We start from the raw sequence: 13,373 nt of genomic DNA, 5'->3' as shown, positions 1-13,373 counted from the left end.
CTAGATAATAAAACACAAAAATTTCTAAGTGTCACAACTATGACACATCACATGTTAGGATCATGTTTAGTAATAGTTGAACCTCAAAGGGAAAAAAGTTCCCATATTTTAAATAATCCATGAAGTAGTAAGATTCTCAGGTTGTTACTTTTTTTTTTTAATAACTACCTTCTGTCTTAGTTCAATTCTAAGGCAGAAGAGTAGCAAGAGCTAGGCAATTAGAGTTAAGGGACTCGCTCAGGGTCACATGGCTATGAAGTATTTGAGCTGCATCTGAGCCCACATCTTCCTGATTCTAGGTCGGGAGCCACCTAGTTATTCCTTCAGATTACTACTCTTTTTTTTTTTTAAACCCTTACCTTCCATCTTGGAATCAATACTGTGTACTGGTTCCAAGGCAGAAGAGTGGTAAGGGCTAGGCAATGGGGGTCAAGTGACTTGCCCAGAGTCACACAGCTGGGAAATGTCTGAGGCCATATTTGAACCTAGGACCTCCTGTCTCTAGGCCTGGCTCTCAAACCACTGAGCTACCCAGCTGCCCCCAAGATTACTACTCTTAAGAGTGTCATGGGGAAAAATTAGACAGGAAATTTGGGAAAATATATAACAGGAGACTATGAAATTTATCCCTTTGAAAATTCTTCCTCTGCCTACACACATCATTTTTTTTTCTGAATCTAATCATTTTATAGGAGCCATTTCCATGACTATAATCATTCATTACTCACCAAATGGCACAAAGTCCTGTACACCTATTGTAAAAATATTGCTGCCTGCCAGGGAAACACGGTCAGCCCAGAGCTTTTGAGCAGTTTTCACAGCTGATGTATCACAATCCGGTTCTGGATCAGGATTTTCATTCTGTACCAATATAAAGTTACTCAAATCATTCAATTTAAACCAAAGAAGGAAAACTGAAAAAAAAAACCCAATAAAGATTTCTAATTGATCAATCAAACAATAAGTATTTATTAGGCATCAATTATGTGTCAGGCACTGTGCAAGATTCTAGAATAACAAGGACAAAAAATGAAACCATCCTTGATCTCAAGAAGCTTTTATGTAATATTGTGCAAATGTGTATGTGTGTAGGACAAATAAATAAAGGGTAGCTGGGGAACAAGGGTACTAGCAATCAGAAGAAATTTGGAAAAATATTGGATAGAAGGTGGTGCTTGAGCAAAGTCTCAATGGAAGAAAGAGATTCTATTACGGTGGAGGTGAGGAAGGAGAGCATTCTACATATGGGAAATATGGCATGTTCATGAATCTAAGAGAGGGCCAGTTTGGACGGAGTGATTGCAGAGTATAGAAGAAGGCTGGGGTCAGGCTATGAAAGACATAAAAGCCCAAGAGGAGATTCTACTTGATCTGAGAGGTAATGGGGGACAATAGAGTTTACCATGTAGAAAAGTGATATGTGTAGAAAGTTTATAGACAATCACTTTGGCAGCTGCCTGGAGGACAGATTAAAGTGAGGAGAGATTAGAGAGGAAAATTTGGAAGCCAGAGGTGATAAGAGCCTGCACTTAGCGGGTAGCTAAGGAGGGGATAGATATGAAAGAAACTGTGGAGGGAAATAGGCACAGGAGAATTTGGCTACTGACTGGACATGTGAAGTGACGGAAAGTGAGAAGTCAAGGATAATATTAAGCTTGTAAACCTAGAAGACTGGAAAGATGGCACTATCAACAGAAACAGGAAAGTTTGGTAGAAAGATTTGGGGAAGAAGAAAATTAAATTTTACCATTAAAACATTCATGAGGTTCTTTTCTATTCGAGATTTCTGATCATCTTTTAGGGTAGAAGCTATTAGGAAAGAAAATAAAGGACATGTAAGTAATTAATTTTTTTTCTTTTTTCTTTAAAGTAGCATGCATGGCACAACAGATTGAATGCTGTATTTAGAGGGAATGAAAGTAGGGCTCAAATCTCACCTTTGATATGAACTTGTTCTAAGCAAGTGACTTAATCTTGTTGAGTCCTTTGCAACACTGAAAATTATCTGTTAAATTAGAAATTATTTCCAATACCTGTCAAATACCAGATCCTTGACTGACATAAAGAAAAATGAAAATGCCCTTCAATTGGGGAATGGCTGAACAAATTGTGGTATATGTTGGTGATGGAATACTATTGTGCTCAAAGGAATGATGAACTGGAGGAATTCCATGGAGTCTGGAACAACCTCCAGGAAGTGATGCAGAGCGAGAGGAGCAGAACCAGGAGAATATTGTACACAGAGACTGATACACTGTGGTACAATCGAAGGTGATGGACTTCTCCATTAGTGTCAATGCAATGTCCCTGAACAATCTGCAGGGATCTAAAAAACACTATCCACAAGCAGAGGATAAACTATTAGAGTAAAAACACCAAAGAAAAGCAACTGTTTGACTACAGGGGTGGAGGGGATACGACTGAGGAGAGACTCTAAATAAACACTTTAGAGCAAATACCAACAACGCGGAAATGGGTTCTAGTCAAGAACACATGTGATACCCAGTGGAATCATGCGCCAGCTATGGGAGAGGTGGGGGGAGAGGAAAAGAAAATGATTTTTGTTTCCAATGAATAATGTTTGGAAATGACCAAATAAAATATTTTTTAAAAAAAGAAAAATGAAAAATCCCTTCAAAGACATGGGTCTCCCATCTGAACCACTGTCAATATAAAGAATCATGCCAAAAATGAGGCTTTGAGATGACTCGGTACAATATTGAATCTGGACACTATATTTTACTCACAAGCATTTCAATTCTCATAGTAAATAATCACTTCATGTTATTTTTTTTTTTAAACCTTGGCATTTTAATGAACATCATCCAATCTCTAACCTGGAAATCCCTCAGAAATCCTTCTGTCTGCCCTGCTGCTGCTCCTGGAGGAGCCACCCTGTGTACTTAACCTCCTTCCAGAGACTATACCCTATTTCCCAAATCTGGATAGAACCCAACTGTGGGGCTGAGCAGTACTCATCAGTGATTAAGGACAAATTTATCTGATTCACTATATCTTGAAGGTGAGGTCCTAGAACCCAGTTTATATGCCATCTAGTCATGGGACAGGAAACCCTGGGGCATCTTGAGATTGATCAACCTGCTACCACAAACATACCACTCTCCTCAGCACGCGGCACACTGGCTCTTAACACGCAGTCAAATCACTGCTCTCACTGCTATTGCAAAGAATGTGATCAGTGATTGCCCTGAGACTATTCACAACCCCTGTGACTCTTTAGGTCAAAACTCCCAAGTACTCCTACCCCTCCCACTAAAACTCTTATATATTCTTTCTCCTTTGATTAAAAGGAGTTCACTGTATATTTATACTCCTAGCACCAAGCAGTTGTTAATACTTTTCTCATTCATTCATTCCTAGCTCTACTCTAGAATTGCAATCACATTCTTCCTCAGTAATATACCTCTTCCAAGGAGCTCGAGGGAATAGGTAATGTAATCTTTTAATTGAGCCATGAGGTAGGAACATTTCAGAGCTGTGGTCAATATAGATGTGAGTAAGGTCCACCATCCTTCCCCCCGGTAATCACACATCACATAATCCAACAATCTAAAAAGAAAGAAAGCAAGATGAAATGGGATGGGATACCAATCAAAACATTAGAAGTATGTATTTTTTCTAATTCATTACACTAGTTCTAGATTCAGATCAAAAATACATATAAATACTTTTTATAAAAAAATTCAAGTGCTCTCTTTTCATTTTACAGATTAATAGAAAAAAAATCTAGTTAACTATCCAGGAAAGACTTTTCACATCAGAGCACTGTCAATGCCTGATTGTTGGGCAAAACTTTAATTCCATTCCAACTACCAGCAGAAGATGAAGGTAGTAGGTGGTCTTTAGAATACTACTCAAAAATGAGTTTGAGAGGTATCAGGAGATAGTTAGTATCCACTTTCACGAACACAAATGCAATGACTCCTTCTATTAAAAACTCTCTCACTGACTTTACAATGAGGTAATTAGTGCCAACATTTGGCTATTGAAAAGTAGACATAATCCTACTTACTTCAAAGCTTTAGTATAGTCCTTGGCAAAGTAATATTCTTCTCCCATCTGAACCACTGTCAATATAAAGAAATAAAATATCAGAAGCCAAAATAAAATGTACCAGATTTAAATAGAATCCTTAAAATTTACTTTAAGTCATACACAACTGAAGGGGACAGTTGATAACTTACTTAAATGACTCTTCATTCGTGGACACTTATACTTTTTAAATTGTGCAACAGCATTACTTAGAAGAGTTATTATTACTTCCTGTCAGAGAGAATCAAGTAGGGGGGCATTGTTAGATAATAGCTCAATGATGATCTTGAGAAATATAATAAATGTTTAAAAGAGAAACCTTACTGAGTGGCTGACATTCCTTTCCTTCAGCTGAAGGGCAAGAATTCCTGCCTTCTCTTTTTCAGGATCAGAAAGATCAAAACCTACACAAAATAAAGTACAACCCATTTAACCAAATAAAACACCTAAGGAATTCTTCCCAAGTATAATATGAAAACCACCCTAAATCCTCCATAATGAATTTAATAACACTAACAAATTCTTTCTCTTAAGACTCTTAAGAAATAGTTATTTCTTTAAGAACTTTGATCTTTATTCTGAGAAGACTATTTTGAACTCAATGGACTTTCTTCCTTTGAAATACAGCTGAAAGACGAAATGAACTACTATTAACCTCACTGTTTTTATATAATTCACTTCTCTGCAAAGCTTCTGCAAGTAATAATTCCTTGACAAATAAGGCATAAATCACTACAAAGATGATAAACATCACCGTCACAATCAATTGGAAAGAATCCAGAAGTTGTTTCTTAGGTTACTTGTAGTTCAACCATATTTTAATGAGTTAAACATCATAAATTATGACATTTCAGTATGATTTATTATTGTCAAAGTGGATCTCCAAAGTAAAAAAATTTAAAGTCTAGTCAAAACACTGCAGAAAGTAACAGTGAAGTACTAAATTTTTATTGAATTATAAAAGTATTTGAGTTATTCATTACAAATGGATTCTCAAGATATATAAATCTCAAAAAGATAGTCTAACAATTGCAACAAAAACAAATTCATAAAAAGTTTTTCATAAAAAACCTTTCAAGACATTTTTCATAAAATATATGCTCAGTGACGACCAATGAGAAAACTAAGGTATATTTTACTCTGTATTGTTGTGGAAATAAATACTTCACTTACAGTCTAGGACACAACAGAAAGTAAATCTCTAGAAGTCAAACAAGCTTCTGAATAGGAACCATTTCCCACAGGTATTTACAGCACGCAGAAATGCACAGAGCCATGCTGGTCAGGTATATAAATGGTTTTAGGTAATTTGCTCTCTTCTAGGGAAGGAACCAGAAACTTTGTCTGCTGTTAGCCTCAGAGCCTTGGAAAAGATAGACTGTCTTTTGGTTGACTTTGCAAAGAATGGGGATAGGGAAGAACCAAAAACATGAGGAATGGATATGACTATACACTAAAATGGAAGCTTTTTGCAAAATAATATTAATCATGTCAATAAGGAAAAAAATACAGCACACCCACTCCCACCAACCACAAGGAAAAAATAAAAAGGCTAACTTACTTAGAATTCCTTGTCGCCAGGCTCTCTGTCCATAAAAGTCAAGCACACCTGTTTGTATTTCTAAGGGATCAGGACTGGGATACATCACAGAAGACTGTAAATTCATTAAATAAAGTCTTAAACCAGAGATGATCACTTTTTTAGTTATAAATCACTTCTTCCACGATATATCCATTAAAAAAATATTTTGAAAAAATTTTCAGAAATATGAACACTATGAATGAGGATATAGACTCTAAACGATCGCCCTAGTGCAAATATCAATAATATAGAAATAGGTCTTGATCAATGACACATGTAAAACCCAGTGGAATTGTGCATCGGCTACAGGAGTGGGATAAGGGGAGGGGAGGGAAAGAAGATGAATCATGTAACTATGGAAAAATATTCTAAATTAATTAATTAAATAAAATTTTCCAAATTAAAAAAAAAACAGAGAAGAGGATGGAGGGAAAGAGAATTCAGAACTCAAAAATTTTTAAATGTTAAAATTTAATCATGAAATTCTTAACAAAATAAATAAAAATACATTAAAATGTAAAAAAGAAATTAAGGAAGACAAAAAAATATCAACACTAAATTTATATTCAAACATTTAAAAACACAAAGACTACACCAAATTAAGTTTATTTTCTATTTTTTATTTTGTTGTTTGTGGGATTTCTTGGCAAAGATACTGGAGTGGTTTTGCCATTTCCAACCCCAGCTCATTTTACAGATAAAGAAACTACTCTAAGGACATATGATTTCATCAGGGTGGGTTCTTGCCAAATTGATGCTAACTGCAACCCTCTGAGTCCCAAAGTTGTTGGGGTATAGTGGGGTGTAATAGCTAAGTGGGTCAGTGGATTGAGAGCCAGGCCTAAACAAGGAAGCCTCAGACACTTCGATCTATGTGATCCTGGAGAAGTCATTTAATCTCCATAGCTGAGCCTTTACTGTTTTTCTGCCTTGGAACCAATATACCACATTGATTCTAAAATAGAAGGTAAGGGTTAAAAAAAATGTATTAGCAAGAAGCCCACCTTCTTCATGACCCTTAGCTAGTTTGGTCCCCAGATAAATGACATGCAGTTATATAAAACAGCCATATTCTTTGTCTTTCTGGACAAAGGCTTGCTAGAAATTGCCAGATAATGTAATGTGCTGGCATATCCTTTAAGAATCTAAGTTCAGATGCAGGCCACAGTGAGAGAGAAAAGGACATTAGTGAAGGTTTGTGGGAAGTAAACATAATAAATCATTATGGAAATGATATATGACTCATCTAATTTCTTTTTCTTTCTTTACTTTTTTAAAAAATTATTTTACGATTCCTTTGGAAATTTAAGTAAAGGTATATCAAAAATTTTACTTTTTTCATTGTAAAAAGTGCTTGTTATTTTGGCAAATAGGAATAGTCCTAGAAGAGAAATCAAAATGAGTAAAACTTTGCTTTACATGAGGTAAGAGTATTTAATAAATGTTTGTTCTATCAAAGCTTGCTTCTAATTCTTCATCATACAATAAATCCTAATTTCAATAATCTGGAAACTATGTTCAAACTTGATTTTAAGTTTTAACAATATATCACACCAAAAGCTTAAAAATGCTTGTTGACTAACTGAAACCACATCTGAATAACATATTAAGGAATTTTTTTAACCCTCAATGCCAAAGCCAGATAACTTTCTGAATTTTAAGTAGTAACCTAAGCTATTTCAGATTCTGGAATACAAACTTGTTTGCTTCCAGACAGTTTCTGAATGAAGCTATAGACTTTCTGATGTGTCCATGATTCCTTTTTATGACTGGCATAAAGAAAATATTTTCAAACATGACTAGGCACTCAGTATTCCCCTTCTTTTTAATCTGCTTATAAAAGGAGTTCATTTTCCAAATATCTTTAAAAATGAAGGCAAAATATGGCAAATTCAAGAAGCTTTGTAAAAGCCTTAAACAAATTATTTTCTCATAAAGAAAACTCAAGGGGGAGATAAGAGACAAAAGGACATCCTATCTGAGTGTTTCTAAGGATGACTTTCTTTCAATCTCTTCCTGACAGCCTAAATGCCATTTTTGTTCACTGTCATGGTCAGACAAAAAGTATTTTTAAGTTTTCATCAAAAGAATGACTACCTTCCCCCTTAAAGGGGAAGTTAAGTTGTGACTTTAGCTCAAAAGCAGTTTTGTCTAAAAGAATGCTCAATTGAAATTCAAGCAGGTTTTCTATTTAAAAATAATATTCAGACTTCTAACTTGGTTTAGTACAATAGTTTGGGATAGCTGTGATGAAGAAGAAAAAGCACTAGCTTTGGAGCCAGAAGCACTGGATGCAAAACCTATCTGCCATTTACTAACTTTGCGACAGCAGAAAAGTCACTAAACCTTCTCTGACTCTGTTCTGTCACCTGTAAAACGGGGATAATATTAGCTATACCTACTTTATGGAATCATTAGCAGTTCCAGAGAGGATGTTTTGTAAAATACAGGCTAGATAAATATCAGCTAACATATTAAAGTTGAAAAAAGATATATGTTGCAAACTGACAATATTTATAGGCTAGAGGAAAAATATCACCACCATTATCCATTGGTTCCAGTTATATAGTCAAGAAATTAAGTGTCTTTAAATGCAAGAGTTATTCTTTTAAATCTTAGTTAATATAGAATTCAGTGACTTACATCATGGCTACAAAGTGCTTTTGAAAGCTGTTTCCGTTCTTGAGAATAGTATGCTGCTTGCTGATAATAGAAACCAGGATTCTGAGTTTGAATAGCTGTCAAACCTAATTTAATAGCTTCATCAAATAAATCTCCAAAGGCTTGAAACCTTCAAAGAAATAGGATTAAAACAAAAATATTTATGCTCACTAATTATTCACCTAAGCAGCGTAAGACTTTTGGCAAGTTATAATTAAATTATACTCTTAATTAACTTTAAGAAATTACATTATAAGAAATTGCCATTTCTTATAATTTCTTACTAAATTCAAGTATTCATAAATAGTAGGTTTTGAATAACTGCATTTAAATTCCTGTCATAAAACTAGATCTCAACATGGTACATAGTTCTATCACTAAAAGGACCTCTTTGCTTTTGACAAGTGCTTCCTTTTCCCAAAAGCCAAAGGAAAGGTTTTAAAAGTAACATTAACCACTGGGTTCCAGTAAGATATAGCATTGCCCAATATCAACTACTAGGACAAATATGATTGTATGTTGACCAATTAAAAACCTATGTATTAACATCAAACACTAAGAATAACCTAGGATTAAATTCAACTCAATGCAAGATGTCCCAAGGCCCATGTATCATTTTTAACACTAAAAACATACTGTTTAGACATCCAAGCGGCATGTTCAAAAGCCAACTCTGAACTTCCAACTTTTTTCTTACACAAGTCTATGTGCTTTCGGAACTGAGCAATTGCATCCAAGGGCGTATTGTGTTGGAAACACAGCCTGCAGATCTGTAAAATACAAAATCACCCGTCAAGGAGTGTGTCAAGAGTAAAGGAGTATGTCACCAAATGGCACACACCTACTTTATATATAATATATAGTATAAAATCTAGAAAGCAGCTAAAAAAATTTTCCCCTTCTATTTCTGCCATTCTGACATCAACTCTCACAGAGGAATTGGGCAAATATAAAAAAGGGCATGTGAGAATGAGAGAACCCAATATTTGAAAAACCAAAAATTAATAATTAAAGTTCTTTGAATAAGAATGTTTCCTGGGAGGGATAAAGATAAAATTGGTGGGATGATAATAAAATGCCACATTCTCAGAAGAAACTGATTCTTACCTAAGGATTTTTAAAAGTTTAACTATAGGATAGTTACCATTCTGTAATAGTCTTACTCTTTAAATGAAAGGGAAAAAATCCTCTTGATGTTTAAAACAGAATTGTTACCTTGTAGTTTATAAATCCTGCCATTGTCTTAATTTCCAGCATATTAGTTTCATGGGCTCTCAATTCATGTACAAGATTGTAGGCAGTCCTGTAATTCCTAATAAGAACATTTTTGAGTTAACTTTAAAAAACACATGATAAAGAACAACAACATTTGGAAATAAACATAATGAGGAAAAATATAAACAATGATGATTTTTGCTGAGTGTTTCTCTGGCCCAAAAACTTATTTGATATATAATGCTAATCTATGATTTCCTCTTCTTGTTTTAATTATTTTAATAATTGGGAGAAAAGTCTGCTTTTCATACCTCTGACTAGAGAACAGAGCAATAATATATCCCTTTTTTACTCTTCTATCCATTACCAATAGTTTCACGGAAAATAAACTTTTTTTCATAATAGTATAAGGAATTCCCTGGGTGTGGAAACTCCTTCAATGGAAGCAAATAAAAAATTTACAGTCTTAGAGTTACCTTTGCCACTGAGAGACTTTCCCATGCATGCAGAGGTGGGATTTGAAACAAGGTCTTCTAAACTTCAAGGTTCTGACTCCACTTCTCAACAAGTTAAGAAAATTGGGGCAGCCAGGTAGATGGAGCACTAAGCCTGGTGTCAGGAGAACCTGAGTTCAAATCCATTTTCAGACACTTTCCTAGCCTGACCTGGACAAGACACTTAATTCTAGTTGCATAGCCCTTCCCACTTTTCTGTCTTAGAATAGAGACTAAGACTTAAGGTAAGGGTTCATAAAAAAAATTAAGTTAAAAGAATAAAAATATAATTAGTGATGAACCAAAAGAGTTAAGTAAATCTTATGGACAATATGAATAGGACCATTTGCAGCTGGGAATACGATGTAAAGGCAGAGAACAGAAAGCCTTTCCTGATACCTTATACTAGCAACATACTCAATTCTAAACCAATAATGCATCAAACCACTATTACTGTTGCCTTCAACCCAAGATATAGTTTTTTTGGAGGCTGGAGGGAAGGGATGGATTTTCTACACAAATGAAATGGGAAAATCTTGCCTCTGAAATACAGTTCTCTTCCCTATTAGAAAGTGAGAAAAATCAGAATAAGAGGGACCAGCCAACCCCAAAATGATTGATCTTTACTTATTATGGATTTTAATAGAAATATAATAAAGATGAAAATACTTCACTTTTCCAAAAGTTTTTCTTTACATAGACCTATGACAGACACCAAATGAGAATGACAGCATTTTAAAGTTTGAAATTTGGGTCAAGAAGTGGGATCTTTTTTTCTGATGGGTGGGAGTTAGAAGGAAATACAATTTCTTACTATTTGGAAAATAAATAAAACATAGTGGTACATATATACACAAAGACTATATCTTAGTTACTGTTTGGAATCAAGGTAGGCGAGGGGTGAGAAAAAGAGGTGAGTAAAGGCAGATGTAAAGCATATATACAAAAGAAGAGGAAAGGGAGAAGGCAAGGAAAAGGGGGAGGGGAGTAAATACAAGTGGAAGAACCAATAATGACTGTGCCAACAAGACTCAGTTTATATACCCAAGATGGCTCGATGGTAACAGTAATATAAATTAATATAATGAAAAGACTTCAAAATAGGGTCTTTTTCATAGAAATGAATTAAATTTTTGTTATTTATTTGCTGATCCAAAATAACTTCTTCCTAGAAATCTTGAAGAAAGACTCAGAGTTAAGTTTTACAAAATCCATATTGTAACAAAGCTTTTGGAAGATAGTAGTTCCACCAACTAAATAAACTAATCATTTTACAGCAGCCTTTTTTGTTAAGAGTTAAGTAATGTGGTTTGATTCCCACTACAGTTGAATCTGGGAGGCAATGCAGTATATGGTTGCCTCAGAATAAGGAAGATCTGGTTTCAAGTTTGATATTCTGTGTGACCCAAGAAAAATCACTTAACTTTTCTATGCCAAAGTCAACCTCCTAAGACTATAAGTTGCAGGAAAATATACTGATTTGCATTGGTAGAGCTATTCCTCACAAGAAATATCCCCTATTGACAAAATTACAGAATCAGGACCCCCTCCCATCAAAAAATTGAGGCTAGATAGAAATCAAGTCCTATTACATGTAAAACCCAGTGGAATTGCCTGTCAGCTACAGGATGGGGGAGGGGGGAGGGGGGGAAGGGAAAGAATATGAATCTTGTAACGAAGGAAAAAAGTTCAAAATTGACTAATTAAATAAAATTTACAAAATGAAAAAAAAAAGAAATGAAGTCCTATTTTGTGAAGAATGAGAAGGGAGCTCCCATGATGCTCCTTTATTTTTCTCTTCTTCAATATTTATCTCTGATCCCACCCAATTTCACATTTTTAAAATATTTTTTTTCTTTTTGTAAAAATTTTTTTTGACATTATTTTTTTATTTGGTCAATTTCAAACATTATTCTTTGGTTACAAAAATCATATTCTTTCCCTCTCTCTACTCCCCCACCCCTCCTATAACCAATGCACAATTCCACTGGGTATTATATGTGTTCTTGATCAGAACCCATTTCCATGTTGTTGGTGTTTGCACTAGGATATTCATTTGGGTCTACATTCCCAATCATATCCCCGTCAACACATGTTATCAAGCAGTTGTTTTTCTTTGGTGTTTTTACTCTCACAGTTTTTCCTCTAAAGGTGGATAGTGTTCTTTCTGATAGATCCCTCCAAGTTGTTCGGGATCATTGCATTGCCACTGATGGAGAAGTCCATTACATTCGATTGTACCACAGTGTATCAGTCTCTGTGTACAATGTTTTCCTGGTTCTGCTCCTTTCGCTTTGCATTACTTCCTAGAGGTTGTTCCAGTTCCCATGGAATTCCTCCACTTTATTATTCCTTTGAGCACAATAGTATTCCATCACCAACATATACCACAATTTTTTCAGCCATTCCCCAATTGAAGGGCATCCCCTAATTTTTTGCCACCACAAAGAGTGCAGCTATGAATATTTTTATACACATCTTTTTCCTTATTATCTCTTTGGGGTACAAACCCAGCAGTGCTATGGCTGGGTCAAAGGGCAGACAATCTTTTAGCGTCCTTTGGGCATAGTTCCAAATTGCCCTCCAGAATGATTGGATCAATTCACAACTCCACCAGTGTAGAAAGGAAACTAGACTAACAGTTGGTGGGGAAAGGGGCAACTGGGAGTGGCACTTCCTTCCTGCCAGGAATGGCAGTTGGGTCTTGTGACTAGCACTTCCTTCATGCCGGGCTGGGACTTTCTTCCTGGGGTTGGAGGAGAGAGGAGCTTGTTCAGCCCAGTCTGGTGTGGAGTGCCACCTCTTCTTGGTTCAGTCCGAAGATTCAGGCCCAATCACTTCTGAACGTCAGACCTGTTCTTGTTTGCTTTCTGTCTACTGCTAAGATTCTGAATTAGACAAAGCAGGACTGACAGAAAGTAGACGGGAGTGGGAGAACCCTCCGTCAGACCCTGGGTCCTGGCCTCAACTCTGAAGCTGAGGAAAAAACTCCAATCCCAACTGGTTATTAAACATTATATTATTGAATTCACAGTCAGATAAGCAGACTATCTTTTCTGGTCATAGAGGGAGCTGAAATTCAGTTCAGTCATTTCAATTTCAAACTGTCCTTATTGGAACCCTGCTGCTTCCTCTCAGCAGGGGGCATCTCCCTCCCTTGCCTCACCAAGCAATATTCCCTCTCTCCCCTCAACTACTCAATACCCCATACAAACCTCCCATTATCCATTTTTCCAATCCTCCATTTCCTTTCCTAATAAATATTACACCAGAAATGAATTAATGTCCCGACTTTGCCACATCCCCTTCAGCATTCATTACTTTCCTTTGCTGCCATGTTAGCCAATCTGTTAGGTGTGAGTTGATAC

At 35.6% G+C, this 13,373-nt stretch overlaps 1 protein-coding gene across 3 annotated transcripts in view; it reads right to left on the bottom strand.

Annotated features, from left to right (window-relative positions):
* Nucleotides 1-13,373, bottom strand: part of TRAPPC11 (trafficking protein particle complex subunit 11) — a 76,347-nt gene that overhangs the window by 41,909 nt on the left and 21,065 nt on the right. For all 3 annotated transcript variants that reach the window (XM_056802944.1, XM_007496078.3, XM_001364010.4), the window contains 10 exons: nucleotides 9,512-9,608; nucleotides 8,933-9,066; nucleotides 8,279-8,426; nucleotides 5,615-5,708; nucleotides 4,378-4,457; nucleotides 4,206-4,284; nucleotides 4,034-4,088; nucleotides 3,425-3,570; nucleotides 1,748-1,809; nucleotides 729-861 (listed from right to left, as the gene is read on the bottom strand). In XM_056802944.1, coding sequence (XP_056658922.1) covers nucleotides 729-861; nucleotides 1,748-1,809; nucleotides 3,425-3,570; nucleotides 4,034-4,088; nucleotides 4,206-4,284; nucleotides 4,378-4,457; nucleotides 5,615-5,708; nucleotides 8,279-8,426; nucleotides 8,933-9,066; nucleotides 9,512-9,608 — 1,028 coding nt within the window. The remainder of the gene's footprint in view (nucleotides 1-728; nucleotides 862-1,747; nucleotides 1,810-3,424; nucleotides 3,571-4,033; nucleotides 4,089-4,205; nucleotides 4,285-4,377; nucleotides 4,458-5,614; nucleotides 5,709-8,278; nucleotides 8,427-8,932; nucleotides 9,067-9,511; nucleotides 9,609-13,373) is intronic.

This window comes from Monodelphis domestica, chromosome 6 (assembly GCF_027887165.1).
Source record: "Monodelphis domestica isolate mMonDom1 chromosome 6, mMonDom1.pri, whole genome shotgun sequence".
Taxonomy (NCBI): domain Eukaryota; kingdom Metazoa; phylum Chordata; class Mammalia; order Didelphimorphia; family Didelphidae; genus Monodelphis; species Monodelphis domestica.
The sequence above is the reverse complement of the archived record's forward strand: the minus strand, read 5'-3'. Positions and strand labels throughout refer to the sequence as shown.